We start from the raw sequence: 23,374 nt of genomic DNA, 5'->3' as shown, positions 1-23,374 counted from the left end.
TATCTGTCCCCGAAGCACGAGAGCTCGAGAGGTGACGTCAGGGTAGGGGAATTGGGATGAGAAATAGACGAATATGGATGAGAGTTAGAGAAAAAGAGGGGATGAGGGGAATTTTAACTGTTTCACTTCTTTCATGTCTCATACAGAGGAAGAGGTATCCTTTTAATAGACACCTTCATACAGCCTGGGACGAGATACCCACACGAACATGGCTCGCAGGGCACACACCATCAACAACTGTTATTTTTCTTCATGTTCTAGGATCGACATTGGTTTGCGTTGGCATGGACCAATTCTTCAGTGTCTTGCTTCTGCATTGCTGAAGTTGTGACGGCATGTTTCAGACGAGGTTAGCATTGTTGACACCTCCCTGAAAAAACAGTTTTGTCAGGATGTTATGTATTATTTTGACACCTCCCTAGAACAAGTTGTGGCGATGTTGCAATAGTACGATAATGTTGCTACGCGGTTGGAGGTATGGTGGAGGTATGGTGTGATGGATGGACGGACCAGATCACCCGTCTTATGGTGTTCCCATGGCGGAGGAGGTGCTCTTCTGGTGGTCTGCGGCTGCAACGTTGCAGCTCCCTTCGGCCGGCCTTGGTGGCGAGGGGTGGAGGCGGCTTGACGTGTCGACGCCTGAACCTGCCAGATGGTGGAGCGGTCTACTGGTGGCTTGGGTCTACTGCTCGGGGATCTTCGTCTGGAGGTACTACTGGCTCTTCCCCGTTTCCTGCCTGCCCGATGATCTTGAAAAGATTATGCTCTCACCCTTCGGGGTGGGCACTCCTTCGGTGTTCAAAGCTCAGTGTGGCGATGGTGGCGGCCGTGATTCGATGGTGTTGGAAGATGCGCTGCATCTAGCTCCGGTCTCTGTATTTGTTTGGTGACGACGAGAACGATGGGCTTGATTGTGGTGTGGAAGTATGGTGTGAGGTTATTCTTGCAAAAGTCTAGGATCATATTGTATTTTCCTTTATTTTTGGAGTCGTTTGGAATCGGTTTCGCTAATGAATTCCATTAGTTATTATCTCAACAAACAAAAAAAAAACTACACAAGACCATGACTAGTCTTCGTGGGGAATCTCTTGTTTTCGCATTCGCAGGTGAATCTTACTTGGCAAGGTCGCATGTGACCAATTAACATCAATCCGAGAAAGCTCATGCAAAACAGAAAAATGGAGGACCTCCACTCGTGACAGACAACATTACACATGTTATACATGCTTAGCCCCTCTTATGGCTCAGTATTTCTGAATTCTGATAGCTATCCATAACGCCAACTTCTGTCATAGCCATCTCGTAAAGTGCTTCCTTAGGATCTTCCCGAGGTGGCCTAGATGCCATCAAGAATGCATGTGTCGCTATATACCCTGCTTCTGGTGTTTTTAGGATGATGTGTCTCCTCGTGTCTATCGACATGAAGGACACATCGAGGTTCTGGATCAAGTTCTCCATATCTGCTTTGGGTATGTCTGCCAACCTTGATCTTGCTCTTGCGCGGGCGTCCCTGTGACTGTCTCCTGAGATTATCGAGTGTCGACTCAGGTTGGCCCTGCGCTCGCTAGATGCATCTGCCGCAACTTTTCTTTCTTTCATCTTTTTTTTTTCATCTTTTCCAACTCGCGTCTGGAACGAGGGATTTTATATTGGTATGCTTGAAGCGCTTGTGGCGAAGCTTGTGTAGTCATTGGCTCCGTGCCGTTCATGGCTCTTTCAGCCATGTCCCATGCTTCCTGCGGCAGCTGTACTTGCTGTACTTTTTCTTGCGGAGCGGTTCCGATGTTTTTATTGCCTAAACCACGGGTGAGATGTGCGGGATCAATGTAGGGGTTGCCCAAATCATCGAAAGCCTCAGACTTCATCCTCCTGACGGCTTGCTCCCGCAATCACGCAGGTCTAATGATATGTTGCGGTTGAGTTTTCATCATGCTCAGAATCGGTGACACCGTCGTATAGGTCGGCGAAGACCTTCCCATTATCAGTAAAGTTGTTGGTGAAGTCGAAGTTGGTGAAGTCGTAGTTGTTAAAGCTTTCCGAGTTGCTGTCCAGATCGGTTTCCGTGAACGACCCGAAAGTCATGTCACCGAACAGATCAGCGAGTATCCCGCCGTCGGCGGGCTTGGTGAAGCGTGGCAGATGATGTTGACGATCCGGAGAAATCAGATTCGACCGCTAACGGTCCCGAAAAAATCGGTGCCGCGAGACGATGCAATCCTTCTTTCCTGATGAGGAAGCGGAAGCTCCCGAACGTCATCTCTGTCAACTCCTCCAGATCGCACAGTGCGGGAGCTCTCAGCACACAGTGCGGGAGCTCTCAGCACTGGATACATCCTTTTAGTAGTAGTAACTTTTCGCAAGAATATGCATTTTTTTAAGTATGGTGATAGCATATTAGCATTTGTTTTTTTGCACCCCCGGGTGAACGAGAGCCGTCACTTTTGGTCAATGAGTGGCAATGCAGAGCTACATATATAATATGTCAGCTCATGAGCATATCAGTCATCATCTTGTAGCTAGAGCAATCTTACAATGTGGGTGGAGGAGTGGAGACTGGTGATGGGAATGCTGGCCTTTGATCTCATTTCGGTGGTGATGACAGCGCTGGTGAAGAAGGCACTGGAGCAAGGGCTGGAATCTGTACTGATGATACTGGGGCTCTATCTTGTGCTTTGGGGAAAGAAGAGGGATGAAGCATCACCTGTCTCTTGTGCTACTAACAGGCAAGTGGATGAAGAGGCGGACAACAAGCAGTGAAATTGTAAAGATCATACACTCCTGGCTTGGGTTACTACAACACATAACATGTAGTTTTTCTTCTCATTTACCCGCTGGATGCAGCTAGCTATATAAAGTTATTTCTAGCATTTATTTGTCTCTCCTGTCCAAGGTACAGAACAGAACTTAGTAGATGAGCACATGGCTCATTTAGCATAAAGCATTCAGTGCTCCACAATAGTTGCATATGGGGAAATGTATGCTGTTGTTGGTTATATGGTACTCCTTCTGTTTCTAAATACTTGCAGTTTTGATAACAATGCCTTTCGCAGGAATCGACACGTTGCAATTTTGGCCATATTATATTAAAAATTCTATGTGTAATTTGGTTGACAGACAACAAAGTATTTACGGCATTATATTTGTTATATTACTTTCCCAAAAGCAATAAGAAACATGTTTCAGCATAAGAAAAATATAAATAAAGGGTAAGAAATATATTCTGCTGACAAGTTGAGGGGTGAGCTAAGCAAGTTGGTGCTGCTGACATAGCTTGAGAGATAGATAGATGTACGTCAGACTTATTCGGACATTTTGTAGGTAAAATTAGATTAACTACCAGCAAAAATGAAGTTTGTGTCATGTTGCCTGCACAATGCTATAGGTATTAGCTGCACAATTAGCATATGTTCTTTCTGTTGTATGTAGACAGATTGTGTCCTTGGATTAACAACACATTAAAATTTGCAATATCTGCACAGTGTTACACTTGAAAAGAAATATTAAAATAACTAGCTGGCAGTCAGTCAAACAGTGGAGTTGCACGGGTAACAGGTCTTTTCAAACATAAAGCATATATGGGTTCTTGCAAGTGGGAGCACCTGGTAATGATCTTCTACCCGATAAACTACTTTTAATTGACTCAAAACTGCACTTGTCTAAAAAAAAAGAAATGCAGCTCACTCTTCTCCAATCGAAGACCTCCCACATCTTCACATGGCATGTCTCAACAATGATCAGGATGGAGATTATTAAGCATGGCAAGATCTAGACAACTGGCTGAAAGATACAAGTAATTTGTACAATGAAAAGTCAAATACTACGATGCAGCACTCAAAATCAAAATGATGCAACTGTCCCACATGAACTTAGTTAGTCTACCGACTAAAATCAAAATGATGCAACTGTCCCACATGAACTTAGTTAATCTACCCACTAAAATCAAAATGATGCAACTGTCCCACATGAACTTAGTTAGTCTACCCACTAAGACATACAGAACAGCCACTGAATGGGGTAATAACTAAAAAAGGCACTGAGGTAGCCTACACATTTTCATAGATTAGATTATTCTACATTTGTAATATAAAGGAACATCTTCACTGTGATATACCTGAATCAGTGCATAAACACAATCATGAAAAGGAGATAGTTCTCCCGCATCAGATGCTCCTAGTAGAGCCGACGTCGTGGTTGATGAAGATGCAGAAGCCATAGGGTTGTCGATGATGAACGCTGGATGTAGATGAAAAAGATGGGCTCTGAAACCATAAAGATTCTGTAGATTGATATAGGAAGGTTGAACCCTTTGTCTCGAGCCTCAATTGTATTTATATTTTATATGGGGTGATTGACTGAATAGAACAATCACAGATAACAGGGGATTACAACCGTGACTTGCACAACAAGATGTTTCGGTAACATGCTAACCGAAACCATATCTAGATGATTCTAGAACATTTACCCCTACCATATATAACAAACTCTAAAATGATCAAACATCGACATGAACAAGAACAAGGGAAAGGCTAATAAAACCACTAGCTTTTAAGAAAAAAAGAGGGGAACAAAGGACACTACATTGCAACAAGCCTGGCCACAGAAAAATATCACATGTGACATGTTGTAGGGCAACGAAAATGGTCAATAAACTGGACGTGTAACAGTTAGCAATGTAGGAGGAGGATCTGGGTATGTTCCACAAGTTCTTTTTGATTTGTCAATTCACCACTTGGTGTACAAATTCTGGAGCAAAGTTTGTGTATGAGCTGACTTTAATATGTTACATTCTTACCAGGCTACCAGAAAATCCTCCGTTCTGATGTGGGATGGGACATGGGCGATTGTACATGAGATCAGTAGAATTGGTTGAAGTTAATCACCTGAAAAACTTCAGCATTGAAGAATGTGCAGCACATCTCAACAAAAATATATATAACTAATTTTTCAAGCTGTGACTTGGTGGTGGTTTCATGCTGTGACTTGGAAATCAAGCTAATTTTAGAGTCAATAACTTCAACGTTTCAAAATTTTGTTCTATCAGAAAGGCTAAGATAGCGGAACCTTGTTTGGATCGTTGTAGCCATCCAAATTCGAAAACGCTATCATGTTCCTTGAATTTTAAAATACTGTATTAGCTGTTGTTTAACATATTTTGTTAACAACTGGAATGTTAATTTTTTTTAACCTTAACTGGAATGTTAATTGCACAGGCCAATGAATAGCCGACTAAAGCCCGAGACTTCTGCTCACCCTTGAACGGTTGAACCATTGCACAACAGGCAAAATATGAAAACCTCAGAGATGATGGGAGCAGTAGAACAGATGATTTTATGTGTGTTATGACTTTTGGCATGTTCTTCACACAACTGGATCAAATAAACACCCCTAAATAGAGGTTGTGACCACGACCGCCACCACCCAATAACAAGACTTCTCTGATCTACCCGACATCTAGGAACCATCACTAGATATCTGCATCCTCAAGTGACTCCCGGAGCATGGAACGTGACCATAAAACACTGTCACACACACTCACATGTGCTCGTAAGGGACAAGGTGTTCATTAACTGTGAAGTCGGGTATGGAAAAGGGAATGTGCACTTGGTATGTCATAGTCGCGGTTGTGTGTCCTTACAAGTAACAGATAACACCTACTTAAACACGATACATATAGCACTTAGTCATCCATCCATTCTAAAAGAACCATGTGGCATGCCCTTCTATACTTCACCCATGTAAATTATCAAGGTGCTACAATACACCTTCCAGGCCCATTAATTCTAGTTTCTAAATACAACCATTGATTGTAACTTTTTTCCTTATTTCTATAAAGGTATGGCAAAATACATGTTTCATAAATTAGGGTAGCAAGACAACTGTAACAAGTGACCAAACTGGGGCAAATTAACTCAGACATGAAATAAATAGTGCTCCGGGTCAAATATTACTCCCTCCGTCCATAAATAGATGCCAAAGATTTATCTAAATTCGGATGTATCTATATACTAAATCATGGCTAGATACATTCAAATTTAGACAAATTTTTGGCATCTATTTATGGACAGAGGTAGTACAAGATTGCAGTCAAATAAGCATTTCCTGTTTGTGCAAGACACAAAGATCCAAAGCAAGTCTATAGAGATTGCTTTCCACCAACATTTAGATGGAGACCAGAATCACTACTATGACCATGGATGTTGAGTCACAGAGCAAATTGGGCCAAGGATGTCCGCCTAGCCTAAAATTTCTTGTCTGAGACTTAACCATTGGCAGTAATGACGTGAAACATACTAGCTGACAACTTACTATAATAGTGTCCTCGAAAAAATGTTATAATTGTCAGGATCATGAAATGTAAGTCTGAATAACATCTTGCATCTGCATTTTATTCAGCAAAACTCAGATTGTACAAAATACCAGGGTGACACTACTACCATTATCACCACCATTTTGCCCCAGAAGCCAAGCAAATAATCCAACTACATGTCATCAACAAACATTGTAGGAGTAAACTTGGCAAAAAACAAAAAGAGGAATAACAAGATGGCACCTTCATGAGCCTCATCAAGATAACACATGGACACGCATCAGCATGACATCATCACTTGTCACTGTCGAGCTCGGCATCAATGGCATTGCGGGCAGTTTCCAGGTCTTCGTCGAGAAATATGTCCCAGTGGCCATCCCACCGGATGAAGAACTCTGTGTCTTCCAAGTACTTGACACGGTGCACGTCCCCAGCAGGCGTGAACAGGAAATCCCCATCAACCAGGTCATAGTTTTGTTTCTTGGTTAAGTTCCACACCTTCTTCTTGCCTTTGATCACCACCAAATCGTGGCCGAAAGTGTGGTGGTGAGCCGGCTCCACGCTTCCAGCTTTGAAGCGGACGTAGGCCGAAGTGGGAGTCTCTCGCACAATTCGCATCTCGCCGCCTGGCATGATATCCACCGGTTCAAACTCCATCCCTTCCCTCAGGCAGCAGATGGCACAGGTGGAGTCAGGTGCCTCGGGGATGGATGCCATCTCTTGAGGGGCAACATCGAAGAATTGCTGAATGTCCTCCGGCCAGGGGGCGTCCCCGGATGCGGGGCAGGGAGCACGGAATGGGGTGGCGAGCCAGGCGTCGGCGATGACCGCGGCGGTCTCGGGCGGGGTGGCCGTGCCGGAGAGGGCGAGGACGTTGCAGGCGTTGATGGAGCGGGTGTTGACGGCGTCGGCGACGGAGCTGCAGTGAGTGGCGTACACGCCGGGGTACTTGTTTGCGAATATGGTGACGCCGGCCCCGGTGCCGCAGACGAGAACGCCGCGGGCTTCGAGGGAGGGGTCGGACGATGAGGAGGAGGTGACGTTGCGGGCGACGGCTGCGGCGGCGGAGTAGTACTTGTCGACGCCGAGGTCGACGACATCGGCGACGGAGGAGTGGGCGCGGAGGTGCGCAACGATAGCGTCCTTGAGCGGCTCACCGAAGCCGTCAGCGGCCGCGAAAATCTTGAAGCGGCGGTTGCCGGCGGAGGCGGCCATTAGCGGTGGTGGGTTGCGGTTGTTGATCCTGATCTGAGATTGGATGCTGAGCAAAAGGGAATGGAGGAGGGGAGAGGAGCAGTGGCTAGTACAGTAGCGACTCGACTGGGCCGAGCTAAGCAAGAAATAGGACAATTCGACGACAACCATAGGTTTTTTTTTTTTTTTGAGGTAAACACGACCATAGGTGGACTTGTTGTCTTTTTATTTCAGAGGAACATCGGAACACCAGGCACTGCCACTCGGCCGGCCCATCATCACTTCCTCGTCGGCGCTGCTCCAATCAAGCGGGCGTCAACCCCGCCGCCGCCCCTTCCTCGCGGCGCTGCTTGATGGATGTGAAATACGTTATATTTTCTCGCGTTTAAACTCTTAGCTAAGTCAAGAAATTGACTAAGTTTACCTCTCAACTTACCAATAATGCCTAATCAATGCAAAGATGTGCAATCTCTTCTAGTTTTGGATGTTGTGCAGGATATCACGTCATAGTGGCAAATGGACCTGCAATTATTGAAGAAAACCGCGTCAGGAGCATGGCAAAGTTGACTATGCTTAGAAAGGCGGTTCCAGGAGCTTTAACGCATATTGGTACGGGCAAGTCCCCCGTACCACCTGCGGCTGCGTTCCCGAGGTCAAACACTATAAAAGTCACGAAGGAACCGACGCTAAAAAGAGAGTCATTCATTGCCAAACAGAGTCGCCCTCCACCAGATCCATCTGCAACACACCGAAGGAGATCCATCACCATAGTTCATCCATTCCATCTCCCATGTCCTCCATAGCCATAGCCATCACCATTGTAATAGAGATCTCCTTGAGAATTGGCGACCATTGTAAGAATATTGTGATTTCAATCTAAGTATTTTGCACAATGATTTATATCTTTGTATTAAATATTGATATTATGTGTGAGTAGTCCTCACGGGCTGCGGGTTGGGGCGAATCCTCACAGCGTTCATGTGCATCTAATCTTATATTATGTGTAAGGATTGAATACCGCTCGTCAGAAGTTAGCTTCCCTTTAGTATATGAATTTGGATCATAATATAACAGAAATTAGCTTGGATGGCTCCATTGCAGTCAGTTTCCAGGTTGGTTGGCCACTGAACGAACCACATTATGAACCATAGGCTCTCCTGAGTCCCGACAGGGATATATCTGAGGCAGTGACCCTGGTTGTAGAGGTAAACCATCATGCTCCTTTGTGCGGCAGATTTGGTACATGATGCTGCTCCCGCTTCGGCTGCACAGGTTCACGTCGACGTCGACGTCATCAGATAGCATCGATACTTGGTGGAGCAAGCTTTCTAACGATGTGCCGAGAAAGGATCTGAAGGAGATTAACTCGATGGTAATTCTGGTTGCTCGGTGCCTCTGGCTTGAGCGCAACAACAGAGTTTTCGACAAGCTAGCTACCATGCCTTCTGAGGTGTGTCGTAGGATTAGGGCTGAGTTTGATCAGTGGAAAAGGGCGAAGTTGTGTGGACAACTGGGAGAGATCGAGTAAATCCTGTAGGTGTGGAGTTGAGGGCTAAATCGTCTGTGATTCGGACATAAAATCTTGTAAATAAGACTCTTTCTATCTTAATATATGAAGACACGCGTCTTGCGTGTTCTTGAAAAAATTTCACACATAGATAGCTTGTCAGATGCTTAATGCATCAGAGGCATAGATGTTTGATCTCTGGGTATAGCGTCGGGTGGTGTCCACCCATCGCACAAATGTTTGATTTTCCCGTGTGATCTCGGTGAGGTGAGACCATATATCAAAGTATCAAACTAGCAACCAAAAAAAGAGACCATCATGGATCCAATACACGTACCAATTTCTCACTTTCCTCTTTCCTCTAGACATAGATCACTCTTTCCTATAGAATCCCACCTTCCTACGAGATTCCTTTTGCCTATCGGTAGAATGCTCCTACGAAATGTCGATAGCATTACCAAGGGCCACCACCCGTCTGGACTCTTTTTTTGTTTAACAATTGTTTAGTTGCTCACCACGTGTACCACGTGGTTCCACCCGTCTGGACTCTTGTAGTGTAACTTGATGCTACATTTGTAAATTTATGATGTTGAAATAGTGACATACAATTTCATGTACTCTCCATCCTATAAGATATTATCACAACCAATATAGGTTTTAATTATTTGTAATTACATCTTATATATTACTCGTAAAAATAAATATCTTATATAATGAGACGGATGGGAGTAAATATTTTCTACAAATAAAGCGACTAATAATGCACATGAAGTATCTTATCCGTTCCACAAAAGAAGGTGTATAAATTTTGTCAAAAGTTAAACCATGTAAAGTTTGACCAAATTTATAGGAAAAACTACATTTGTACAAGGAGCTTGGAAGTTTGACCAAGTTTGACTAAGTTTAGCTCAGTGTTGAAATGCAGCTCAAAACTTGGAAGTCTTTCGGGCACATAACTTCTCAGACACATGACAAGGCGTGCTGTACAAACCGGACCTGTCTCAGGCCAGGTTTCGTTGATTTGATCAATAGAACCAGGGGTGATGGATGATCCCCGTTGCTCTAAAAAAAAAACTACCGAGCTCTAACAAGTTCTGCTCTCATCCCAGGAGCTCTAGACAAAGTAGAGGCGGTGGAGAGAAGGTTAACTACCGAGCTAAGAGTCTTGATGTCATTTGAGCATAGTGATTACTATTCTCCACAAGATATAGAACACTCTAGTTGCTACAGTAAAAAACTGCTTCCTAAGAACTGTGCATCGTGCATCCACTGGATCCATCTTGACGTACTAAAATATGAAAACATCTCAATCTATAGTGAAAGGTATATCCACATTCAAATCACGATGAAAGATAAATAGAAACTTGGTGGGGACTGGGGAGTATATCCAGAATGGTTCGATGGGGAGAAGAAACACTAAGCACGCGTATCAACAAACAACATATGCTTTTGTCTAAGATCAGAATATTTGTTTACATCCTTTACATGCATGCTGTTCTTCCTCCAAAGCTTGGTTAGGGAGAAGTCCAAAGGAACAACTAACTGTGATACGGACTGACTACATACTGAGGTGCAGCATCACCTACAGAGCCAGTCCAGGTCCACCTCCAAATGAACCAGTAATCACAAAGTAGTGCCACCACGTATCACCTTTGGTCATCTCCCACAATCACAATTGACAAACAGCAGGGAAGTTTCAGCACTAGGCACATTTTCTTATCACCTGAATAAGCATAGAGAAACGAACGACTGTCATCTGATGCACACAATGGTCCTGGATAAAACAAATGTCACGAACAGGCATGAAGGAACTTACATGAGAACTGAAGGAGCTCTAAAGCTCGCTATAATTCCGCCAAACTGCTCGGAATTCTTCTCTGAATGTATTCAGGCGTGCTTTCAGATTAGGTGTTCTGAAGCTGGCATGGAGTACGGTTGCTGCCAACAGAAAAAGAAAACTGATAAGGGCATTCCATGATTGATAATGTACATTTCGAAAGAATAAAAACACTACCCTGGCCTTACCAAGTAGAGCAATGAGAAGTGCCCACAGAACTGTGAGAAGACTGCATGAGGTCAACCAGAGCATGCAGCTAACTACAAAGATGAAAACAAATACGCTTAGTTTAAGTTTTCCAAAATTATGTGGTATATGTCACAGAGAATTATGCGAAGAAAGGTTAGTTCTGCTCACCCGCAGAAAATAGAAGGACAAACAACCAGCGAGGCCGCCCACAAATATGAATTGATCTCTTCGAGCTTGGTCGACCACGAATAACAGGGCTGCCAATGTTGTCGACAATAGTATTAACAAGACTTCAATAGTAACTCACGATAAAATAAATAAATAATATTTAGAGTAGTGCTCCTCACGTTATCGGTGGTCTCATCTTAGCAGCTAAATGTGGTGAGAATTGTCGGACAGTCCGTGTGACTTTCTCGTTGAAAGTGACCGCAAAGCTGCATTATGACACAACATGATAGTTAGCTGATTAATCATCATACAGAACACTTGGTTCAATTTTCGACAGTTTATACATGGAGAAACTTCTAATGATTTAAGAACTACGAACCACATATTGATATACAGAAAAATTAACTTACGAGGCAAGGGTATTTTATTTTAGCCATGTGCAGTAATACCATCCTTCATACTTGCAACAGTTATATTTCATTCTTTATTCAGTTGTTCTTGTTTGCTTTAGTTTTCCTTTCTTTTCTTTTCTGTTCTTCTTTGTTTGTAGCTTGGATACGCTGTTGTAATGCCCGCTTTATTTGTGGTTTCTTCTAATATACAAGGCGCACGCTTCGGCGTGTTTTCGAGAAAAACTATAGGCACCATTCTATACAACAAAAACTTAAGCGGGTTTTCTACTGCATATACCACTCCCAATATTCAACTGTAGAAGTAGAAGATATATCTTTGTCCTATATCTGCTGCTACATCTGGCACATGCATGCACACCACACTCTTCGAGTTTCACATTCTTTCTCCCCTATTTCTCACAATTCGAGTTTCTGTGGTACTAATATAATACCGAAATGGAATGGTTGTGCTATATTTCTGTAGAACTTATATGGATATTGCGTTTCACTTAAGGTTCAAAAGGTAACATTTAGGTTTAGTGCAATGGAATTCACTTGAACTCAATCCAAGAAAGCTTCAGAACCATATGCAATGTAGCAACTGGTCAGTAATCTAGACCTAGAAATCTAATGGTGCACTCTCGGGATCACTGCCTAAAATGGAGTACCCATACAATGTCATTCACTCCAATCAGAGAATTCCTAACATGAAGGTAGCATAAAGTAACAATCGTGTAGCTAGCTTACAATCTGTTACAACCTCCTACAAAAATAATGATGTATAACTGAATTAGGAAGTAGTTAAGGTCCCAATGTTAGCGGCACATACATAAAAATGTACCCTAGATTGATTCATCTCTAGAACAAAAGAAAATGCTGGCTGCCAAGTGAATTATAGCCTACAGAATTATCAAAAACTTGCAGATTAAATTTCCATGATGGAAAAAATAGCTTGATGGCCCTACAAACTGCAACTACATATATCTGGGATAGCCTGGCAGGTGAAGCATTGGGCCACTTGCCAGCAGCATAATAATGATGCTATTCCCCAATCTGCACTATATCTTTAATCCTTTAAAAGGCTGAGTAGGTGGTGATGGTGTGTCTGCCTTTCCCTGCGCCGCTTATAGAGTGAAATAAAAAATTCTATAGCTGCTGGGGGTAGCACAGTAAAAAACTGTAGCTGCTAGGACTTGCGCTGTACCGAATTAACAAATCTGAGGCTGTCAGAGCATGAACAACCAGACAGTCAGCGCAGAAACCATCTACCAAGTGGTCAGCTGCCTCGACATGACTAACGAAGAACCATATATTCTTACAATGCTCGTAGCACTGGTTATGGTTTCACATACATTGTTATTAGATTGATGGTATCGTATTACATATTTATTTTTCCGTCCATTAATATTTACCTGATAGATATCAGAAACCAAAATGAAGAGACAACTTATCACGTCTTTAATATAACTACAATGACAGTGCAAAAAAACATATAGCATCACAAAAGTTGCACTTACATCAAAAATGCCTGAGAATCAGGGAAATTAATTATAATTATTAGCTCCCCGCAGGCATTTATCTAGTGTTAATATATGTAGGGGTGAAGATAAATAAGCATAGTGCTCTCTCCGTCTAAATAACCTAAATTCTGATTGGGTTGGGTACAAAATCTTGTGCACGGTTATGCAATTGTATACATACAAGACAAGGAAGAATCTGGTGGTCATGACATAATGACCAAGCTGTTTTCACTGAAGCCCATAGCACAATGTAATTTACAAAGACTGATCCATGCTGTCTATTATCTTTGTTACTTCATGGTAAATGAGTGCAATTTGACATATCAAACTCAAACAATCTCAACAGGACCAACTTACAAGCACCATGCAAGAGAAACCTATTAGTTAGGTACTTGCATACCTGTCATTAAGAAACGCAATGCTGAATCCAGTCATAAAGGCTGCAAGAATAGCAACAGGCTTCCAAAGGAAGCCCAACCCTGCATATATACCAATGGCAGCATGTCAAAACCAGCCAACATGCAGGAAGATAAATAAAATTCAAATCTTTCTTTACATACCGAGAATGAACATGATCAAGATGAAGTAGTTTGTCCTGTAGCTGAAAAGTTGGAAAACAACTTCAGTACATATGATAAAATGAACCATATCTTAAGCAAGGTTTTTGAGTCATGACTGAAAAGTGAATCGCCAACGCTGCGACTCAGAGTGTATAGTCGACGAAAGTTGCTGTATAGTCGCCGTGATTTTGAGAAAACAACTCGGAGACTATACAGCAGCGTCTCGAAAACCATGATCTTAAGTAAAAAAAATCGCAAACTTGATAAACTAATACTGATTTGGCATGCATACTGTTAAAATTAATCACAATGGTTATCGAATTGTTTATCTCATCAGCTCAACTACGTTGAATCGAGCGCATATTTAGACCCAGAAAAGAAAAGGCAAGTCTTGCCCATCTCACTTAATTCATGGACTCGGGCAAGAAATATCCAACATGGTGCCTTGAGTGTAAGTAGAGAAATTGTATGGGATCCAAGCTACCTGCTACTCCTACACAAACTCCATCAACAGCATACAAGTACTGGTCAAACACAAGTCTTCCTCTAAGCCTCTTAACACTGTTGATAAGCATTCTGAAGGTCTTGACAGATTTATCTGCATTTACCTAAGGTTACGAGTTATAAAACTTTGCCCTGCCGCTACCAAAACTAGCCTGGAGCCGGTACACGCATAAACCTACTCGGTTCCATCGGGGGAAACGCCTGATGCGCAATTCCCATCCACCAATTCTCTAAAAGTACCCACAACAGATCCCAGATGAGCTAGTCAAAACCCCGCCAGACCAGCACAAATCACTACCGAATCGGGGCAGATTCGGCAGGGCCAACCTAGTTCGCAAGCGAAATCGCGGATGCGCGTCCAGATATTATGTGGTAAAAGGGGTTAGCGGGCGGGGGGAGAGGAGGCGGGCGGATCGTACTAGTAGAGGTTGCACTTGAGGCGGCTGGTCCACTTGGAGTAGGAGCGGGGGACGGTGAAGCGGGAGAAGAACTCCGGGACGGGGCGCGGCGGCGTGGACCAGTCCACCTCCCGCAGCGCGTCCACCAGGTCCTCCGCCGTCACCGCGCTCCAGTCCATGGCCCGCGATCCAATCCCCCTGCGAGACCTCGGGACGCCGAAACCCTGGCGAGCGGGCGAGCGGGCGGCGGCGGGTGCGAGGCGGCGCTCGGCGGGACGGGGCGGTGGTCCGGTGGTGCGCGAGAGAGTTCTTGGATTTGGGGATTTTTGTGGGGAAGCTTTGCCGTGTGCGTGTCCGTGTCCGCGGAGGAGAGGAGAAGACAGCAGAGATGCGCTTCGACTTTTGGGTTTCTGACGCAGCTGCTTTCCTGCTGTCCGGCCCGTTAAGGGACTGCTGGGCTGCTGGCCCATCCGTCGGTCCAACGGGGTGAGCCCTCCTGCCGATTTTCTCATCCCAATAAACCATATATTTTGAGGCTCGAAAAAAACGTACTCCGTATTTTTTTTGTTGAAACAACCGCATTTCGTCAAAAATTATCGCGACGAATTAATGCTCCGAAACCCCACTTGTAAGTGTTGTGTTCTAGCCACATCACATTCAATGGTCTAATAAGAAGGCTAACAATGGAGCGAAGCGAGACCCATCGCCGGTAGGCTTCGTGGTGGAGCAACAGAAGATTTTCCCGTTGCTATTGATTTTTCTAATATTTCTGATGATGAGCAATAGAAGATTATTGTTCAGGTGGAGCACGTGGAGAAGAAAGAAAATGATGTTGCTGAAAATAATAACATTGTTGTTCATCATCACTTATCACATGTTTTGCAGCAAATAAAAAATTCCTTTGCTGCTTATAGACCGAGGCGTAACAAAGGTCCACGACCTCGTTTAATTGAAGAGTGTAATCTTGTGTATTATACTTTCAGTTGTGTTGAACAGGTGGAGCATAATTCTGAACCTGCTACATATGCTGAGGCCGTTGCATCCGTCGATCACGAGAAGTGAATTTCTACTATGCAAGAAAAGATGCAACCGCTTGAGAACAATAATGTGGTGCAAACTCGACGGCACCCCGACGGAGCATTGATTAATAAGGAAACAAAACAAAATATTTCGTCTGTTGAGCACAGCTCGAGCATTCAAGCTCCTGCTGTGGAGCGAATGTGTTGCAAACTCAACGGCATTGTTTGCCCTGAGTCCCTGACCGTCGGCCGGACGTCCTACGGTAGAGTTTTTTCCTAGGTAACCAGCTTTTGCTGGACTACTCTCACCAGAGCAACTTCTCCGAGCATGAAATAACCAAACTAAAGGCTAGCTACTAGCAAAATCCTAAGAAGTACAGAGCCAAACACCAGCTTTGGACCGGAGCAGCCTCAGGTAAAGTGTGTAAATTCAGCATTAGGCGTTTGTCCAACAAAGCTTCGCCCATCAACCGTACCATTATTAGACAGCCACGGTAACACAGAAGACTGGCCAAAGTTTGCAGAAGGCTCGCCACTTGCTGAACACTGAGTAGAGTCTTTCAGAGAGCTTGTATCAATGTCTTCTTGGCCCGTACCCGGTAGCTAGACTTGCGCTCGGTGTGCATTTCTATCGGTTTGCACCAACACTGAACACCATCCTCCGAGATATATATTATGACGGAGTCATACACTAGCTGACCCCAGGATGTTTTGCCGATGTCGCCAACCCGATATCCACGCCATGGACCATCCCGCATTTTCCGCTCGCAGAGAGGCTTGTACTGGTACACACTCGATTCTTCTAAATGTCTTGTTTGTGCCGTTGTAATGTACACCTGGACAGGAAAATACATTTTCAGCATATCGGCCTATGACAACACCAAACCATATATGTGGGTTTTAAAATTCCCTAGTAGGCATGAATGTAAAGCCAAATTTTGTACAAGAGGAGATTAAAACTATCATACTACTATGTTACATTCGCTTGTATTACTATTTGTTATCAGTCCTAATATATAAGCCGGGCATATTTTGTTTTGTTTGACAGGTAGTTTATATAACTCTTGCAACACAGAACTAATGTTAACGGATCCGTATGCACAAGTACTTGCCTATAATTATGATGTTGTAGTAGTATAACACACGCAGCATATTAACATGAAAAATATGACTTATTTTGTCTGACTTTAATTGGGTTGCCACTCAAACGGAACCTTAATTACCTTCTTATGGATATCCCTTATCGACAGAGAGAGACAACAAAAGTCGAAACGAACCCAATAGAAGGTTATGAAGAATTATTCTGATGCACGACACATCCCCATATTCATACAAATCCCAACATTATGCGGTGATATCTCTCGAAAAATCAGGTCAGCATTCTCGCTAGTCATATATATGTAGTAGCACTATGTACAATGCAGTCATTCATTATGCTGGAAAGAAGAAACTGCGAATGAGGCTGACATACGTACCTCCCGGCCATTGATAACATGGCCTGTGTCGGTGAAGGCACGCTCAGCGTCACCGGGGTTAGAGAACTGGACAAAGGCGCAGCATCGGGGCTGGCCATTGAGGCGGTATGTGGGAATGAAGATGTCCGTCACGTCCCCGTAGCGACCGAAGTGGCTGCGGAGGTCCACGTCACTGGTGCCTGGCGCCATGTCATCTAGGTACAACCTCCCGTTTATATGCAGCTTGGTCATAGCCGGTAACATGCTTGTGTTTGGTTGGACACTGTAAACACAATCGTGGAAGGAACTGTTCAGAAGGCAATGGAACAGAGCATGAACTTCAGAGACAACTAAAATTTATAATACAAATCATATGACAGTGGAAGAAGAGGAATGATCATACTATCATAGGGAACATCATCTTTCTTGGAGAACTTGACCAAGCTAGGGTCAAGGTTAAAAATAGATGATTTTGTTGTATGTGTATGAGGGAGAGAAAGAGAGCTTACAGACTCGATTCTCCCGAATTTCTTGGTCATGCCCTTGGTAGTGCCCTTGCAATGTGCACCAGCACAGGAAAAGGCATTTCCAATCTATCACCCTATAAAGACACCAAACTATATATACGGGATTTAAAATTCCCATGTAGGCATGAATGAAAAAAAAATTGTACAAAAGGAGATTAAATCCCAGTCCGCTTTTTCCTGAAAAAATGACTCTGCATTCGCATTAGTAATATTTTTTGATAAGGTTCGCATTAGTAATATGTAGCAACAACATGGTTTCCATAATCAGTTTCACTTGAATTGAACCAAGTGTTTGATATATTTGAAAAAAATTGTTTTTTTTTGAATTTCTATTTACAGTGAAATGGTTTGGCCGAAAGGCCAAGGTCAATAGTTCAGTATCTACTGAAATCCAATGAATTTCATCAAAATCTCACTCAAAGTGACACACCGGTGTACGCAGCACAATACAATCCAGTCATTCATTATGCGGGAAAACGAAGAAGCTGCCAACGAGGTTGACATAGGTATACCTCCCGGCCATTGATGACATGACAAGGGTCAGCGAGGACGCAGCCAGCGTCACGAGAGCCTAGAGAACTGGACAAAGGCGCAGCAGCGAGGTTTGCCGGTGAGGCGACATGTGGGAATGAAGATTTTGGCCACGTCCCCATAGAGCTCGAAGTGGCGGCGAAGATCTGCCTCGCCGGTGCCTGGTGCCATGTCATCTACGTATAGCCTCCCGTTTATATGTAGTCTGCTCATCGTCGGCGACATGCTGGTGTTTGGTACTTTGGTTGGACACTGTGAACACAATCGTTAAAGGAACCTTTCAGAACGCAACTTGAAATAATTCTTATTCCCTTATTGCTACTATTAATTGGTCGGACAGAGCATGAACTTCAAAGACAACAAAAAATATGGTACAAATCATATGAAAGTGGCGACCCAAAAAAAACACCCTCTTGGAAAACTTGACAAAAGCTAGGGTTAGGGTTATACAAGGACAGGATCACACGATTTTGTGTGCGTGAGAGAGAGGGAGAGAGGAAGGGGAGAAAACACCTAGTTGTCGAGGATCTCGCGCGCCGGAAAAAGGCGTGATCTCTCCGTGGAGACGACGAAGTCGATCGGAGGCGGCTACAGGTGTTGCCTTATGAAGCTCGGATGACCGTATTATATTGATTTTCGTTTTAAGCTTGCTTTTATAGGGGGAAACCTGCCATTTTGTTAAGCAATAATATAGATGGGTTTCAATAGCAGGATCCGAAATTATTGACACTACTTCCAAAATTATGAGCTTCCTCGTTAAAGTACCTCCGTTCGTGGATGATTTCTGAATTCAGCAATGAAGTGCGCCGATGTGCAATCTCCTTGATTATCGAGCTGTAGCTTGAGGAATTGCTCCGGTGTATGTCACGAACAACACCCAGACAATCAGAATCAATAACATAAAGGTCCATTGCCGGAACTAATCCTTCAGAAGTTCAGATATCGCCATTACTTCCAGCGTAGACGGGTCTGAAATGCCATCAGTGATTAGTGCCTGATACGTGTAGATGCACACGTCCGTTGGGATCTCAAGTGGAAGGTATGATGCGTATAGAAGCAAGTTTCCCTCAGTATGAAACCAAGGTTACCGAACCATTAGGAGCCAAGAAGCACGTGAAGGTTGTTGGTGGAGGAATGTAGTGCGGCGCAACACCAGTGAAACCGGCGCCAACGTGGAACCTGCACAACACAATCAAAATACTTTGTCCCAACGTAACAGTAAGGTTGTCAATCTCACCGGCTTGCTGAAAACAAAGGATTAAACGTATCGAGTGGAAGATGGTGTTTGTTTGCAAAGAACGGTAAACAACAATGATTGCAGTAGAATGTATTCAGATGTAAAAGAATGGACCGGGGTCCACAGTTCACTAGTGGTGTCTCTCCAATAAGATAACTAAAATGCTGGGTGAACAAATTACAGACGGGCAATTGACAAATAAAGATTCAATACATATCAATGATGATTACTATGAGATTTAATCAGGGCATTACGACAAAGTACATAGACCGCTATCCAGCATGCATCTACGCCTAAATAATCCACCTTCAGATTATCATCCGAACCCCTTCCGATATTAAGTTGTAAACAACAGATAATTGCATTAAGTATGGTGCGTAATGTAATCAACACAAATATCCTTAGACAAAGCATCGATGTTTTATCCCTAGTAGCAACAGACACATCCACAACCTTAGAACTTTCTGTCACATCGTCCCGCATTAAATGGAGGCATGAACCCACTATCGAGCATAATTACTCCCTCTTGGAGTTACAAGTATCAACTTGGCCAGAGCCTCTACTAGCAACGGAGAGCATGCAAGAACATAAACAACACATATATGATAGATTGATAATCAACTTAACATAATATTCTATATTCATCGGATCCCGCCAAACACAACATGTAGCATTACAAATAGATGATCTTGATCATGTTAGGCAGCTCACAAGATCTATAACAATGATAGCACAAGCGGAGAAGACAACCATCTAGCTACCGCTATGGACCCATAGTCCAAGGATGAACTACTCACGCATCAATCCGGAGGCGGGCATGATGATGTAGAGCCCCTCCGGTGATGATTCCCTCTCCGGCAGGGTGCCGGAGGCGATCTCCTGAATCCCCGATGTCTACGGGTGCTTCTATTCTTGTAGACGAGTGTTGGGCCTCCAAGAGCAGAGGTTTGTAGAACAGCAAGCAAGTTTCCCTTAAGTGGATCACCCAAGGTTTATCGAACTCGAGGAGGAAGAGGTCAAAGATATCCCTCTCATGCAACCCCGCAACCACAAAGCAAGAAGTCTCTTGTGTCCCCAACACACCTAATAGGTGCACTAGTTCGGCGAAGAGATAGTGAAATACAGGTGGTATAAATAAGTATGAGCAGTGGCAACGGCAGCAGTAAAAGTGCTTTGCCCGAGACGAGTAAACAAGCGAGTAGTAACACAACAAGTAGTAACGCAAAGAAACAAGAAACAAGCGATAGCAATATTTAGGAATAAGGCCTAGGGAATAGACTTTCACTAGTGGACACTCTCAACATTGATCACATAATAAATAAGTTCTCTTTCCTTTGTGCTACATATACTCTTGTTAGATGATGAACACCACTAATTGTGTAGGATTACACGAACCCTCAATGCCGGAGTTAACAAGCTCCACAACATTCGATATTCATATTTAAGTAACCTTAGAGCATAATAGATCTTTGCAAAATAAACCAAGTACTAACATAGCATGCACATTGTCACCATCACACTATGAAGGAGGCATAAATCACATCAATACTATCATAGCGATAATCAACTCCATAACCTACAAGAGATTATGATCATAATCTACGACAAGAACTACACGATGCACACACTCGTCACCATTACACCATGCAGGAGGAATAGACTACTTTAATAACATCACATGAGTAGCACATAGATAAATAGTGATACAAAACACATTGCAATCATAAAGGGATATAAATAAGCACTTCACTATGCCATTCATAACAGTGAATAAGTATTCTGTGAAATATAGCCTAAGAGACCCACACGGTGCACACACTCGTCACCTTTACACACGTGGGACAAGGAGTCTCCGGAGATCACATAAGTAAAACCCACTTGACTAGCATAATGACATCTAGATTACAAGCATCATCATATGAATCTCAATCATGTAAGGCAGCTCATGAGATTATTGTATTGAAGTACATAGGAGAGAGATGAACCACATAGCTACCGGTACAGCCCCGAGCCTTGATGGAGAACTACTCCCTCCTCATGGGAGCAGCAGCTTTGATGAAGATGGCGGTGGATATGGCAGCGGTGTCGATGGAGAAGCCTTCTGGGGGCACTTCCCCGTCCCGGCGGCGTGCCGGAACAGAGACTCCTATCCCCCAGATCTTGGCTTCGCGATGGCGGCGACTCTGGAACTTTTCTCGTACCGTGGCTTATTCGTATCGTGTTTTAGGTCAGGGACCTTTATATAGGCGAAGAGGCGGAGTCGGAGGGCCGACGAGGCGGCGACACACTAGGGGCGCCCCCGGGCCGCGCCGGCCTATCATCCGGGCCCACCGTGGCTCCCCTCCGGTGGCTCTCGGGTGTTCCGGAAGCTTCGTGAAAAAATAGGATGCTCGGGCATTGATTTCGTCCGATTTCGAGAATATTTCCTTACTAGGATTTCGGAACCAAAAACAGCAGAAAACAAGAACCGGCCCTTCGGCATCTCGTCAATAGGTTAGTTCCGGAAAACGCATAATAATGACATATAATGTGTATAAAACATGTAGGTATCATCAATAAAGTAGCATGGAACATAAGAAATTATAGATACGTTTGAGACGTATCAAGCATCCCCAAGCTTAGTTCCTACTCGCCCTCGAGTAGGTAAACGATAACAAAGATAATTTCTGGAGTGACATGCCATCATAACCTTGATCATATTATTGTAAGCATATGTAATGAATGCAGCGATCAAAACAATGGTAATGACATGAGTAAACAAATGAATCATAAAGCAAAAACTTTTCATGAATAGTACTTTCAAGACAAGCATCAATAAGTCTTGCATAAGAGTTAGCTCGTAAAGCAATAATTCAAAGTAGAGGTATTGAAGCAACACAAAGGAAGATTAAGTTTCAGCGGTTGCTTTCAACTTATAACATGTACATCTCATGGATATTGTCAATGTAAAGTAATATAACAAGTGCAATATGCAAGTATGTAGGAATCAATGCACAGTTCACACAAGTGTTTGCTTCTTGAGATGGAGAGAGATAGGTGAACTGACTCAACATAAAAGATAAAAGAATGGTCCTTCGCAGAGGAAAGCATCGATTGCTATATTTGTGCTAGAGCTTTGGTTTTGAAAACATAAAGAGAGCATAAAAGTAAAATTTTGAGAGGTGTTTGTTGTTGTCAACGAATGGTAGTGGGCACTCTAACTACCTCATCAACCAGACTTTCAAGAGCGGCTCCCATGAAGGACGTTATCTCTACCAAGCAAGGTAGATCATCCCTCTTCTCTTTTGTTTACACATGTACTTTAGTTTAGTTTTTCTTTATTTATGGATGACACTCCTCCCAACCTTTTGCTTACACAAGCCATGGCTAACCGAATCCTCGGGTGCCTTCCAACATTCACATACCATGGAGGAGTGTCTATTTGCAAAATTAAGTTGCTTACTGATGAATCAAAGCAAAACATGTGAAGAGAATTATTAATGAAAGTTAATTAATTGGGGCTGGGAACCCCATTGCCAGCTCTTTTTGCAAATTTATTGGATAAGCGGATGTGCCACTAGTCCATTGTGAAAGTCTGTCAAAAGTAAATGACAAGATCGAAAGATAAAACACCACATACTTCCTCATGAGCTATAAAACATTGAGACAAATAAGAGGTAATAAATTTTGAATTATTTAAAGGTAGCACTCAAGCAATTTACTTTGGAATGGCGGAGAAATACCATGTAGTAGGTAGGTATGGTGGACACAAATGGCATAGTGGTTGGCTCAAGGATTTTGGATGCATGAGAAGTATTCCCTCTCGATACAAGGCTTAGGCTAGCAAGGTTATTTGAAACAAACACAAGGATGAACCGGTGCAGCAAAACTCACATAAAAGACATATTGTAAACATTATAAGACTCTACACCGTCTTCCTTGTTGTTCAAACTCTTTACTAGAAATTATCTAGACCTTAGAGAGACCAATTATGCAAACCAAATTTTAGCAAGCTCTATGTATTTCTTCATTAATAGGTGCAAAGTATATG

The 23,374-nt window shown here is 43.3% G+C and overlaps 2 protein-coding genes across 2 annotated transcripts; both read right to left on the bottom strand.

Moving 5' to 3' along the window:
* Positions 1–6,355: 6,355 nt before the first annotated feature.
* LOC124707587 (DNA damage-repair/toleration protein DRT102-like) lies at positions 6,356–7,573 on the bottom strand. Its single transcript, XM_047239249.1, has one exon. The coding sequence runs from the start codon at positions 7,520–7,522 to the stop codon at positions 6,602–6,604; it is 921 nt and encodes a 306-aa protein (XP_047095205.1). The 5' UTR covers positions 7,523–7,573; the 3' UTR covers positions 6,356–6,601.
* Positions 7,574–10,437: 2,864 nt separating this feature from the next.
* On the bottom strand, positions 10,438–14,755 carry LOC124707588 (PRA1 family protein A1-like). The gene is made up of 8 exons (XM_047239250.1): positions 14,598–14,755; positions 13,675–13,715; positions 13,515–13,593; positions 11,382–11,468; positions 11,203–11,291; positions 11,034–11,105; positions 10,825–10,946; positions 10,438–10,731 (listed from the first exon to the last, which is right to left on the bottom strand). Exons 1-7 carry the CDS (start codon positions 14,753–14,755, stop codon positions 10,843–10,845), a joined length of 630 nt encoding a protein of 209 aa, XP_047095206.1. The 3' UTR covers positions 10,438–10,731; positions 10,825–10,842.
* Between the last annotated feature and the right edge of the window lie 8,619 nt (positions 14,756–23,374).

The sequence above is a fragment of the Lolium rigidum genome, chromosome 4 (genome assembly GCF_022539505.1).
Source record: "Lolium rigidum isolate FL_2022 chromosome 4, APGP_CSIRO_Lrig_0.1, whole genome shotgun sequence".
Lineage (NCBI taxonomy): Eukaryota > Viridiplantae > Streptophyta > Magnoliopsida > Poales > Poaceae > Lolium > Lolium rigidum.
The sequence above is the reverse complement of the archived record's forward strand: the minus strand, read 5'-3'. Positions and strand labels throughout refer to the sequence as shown.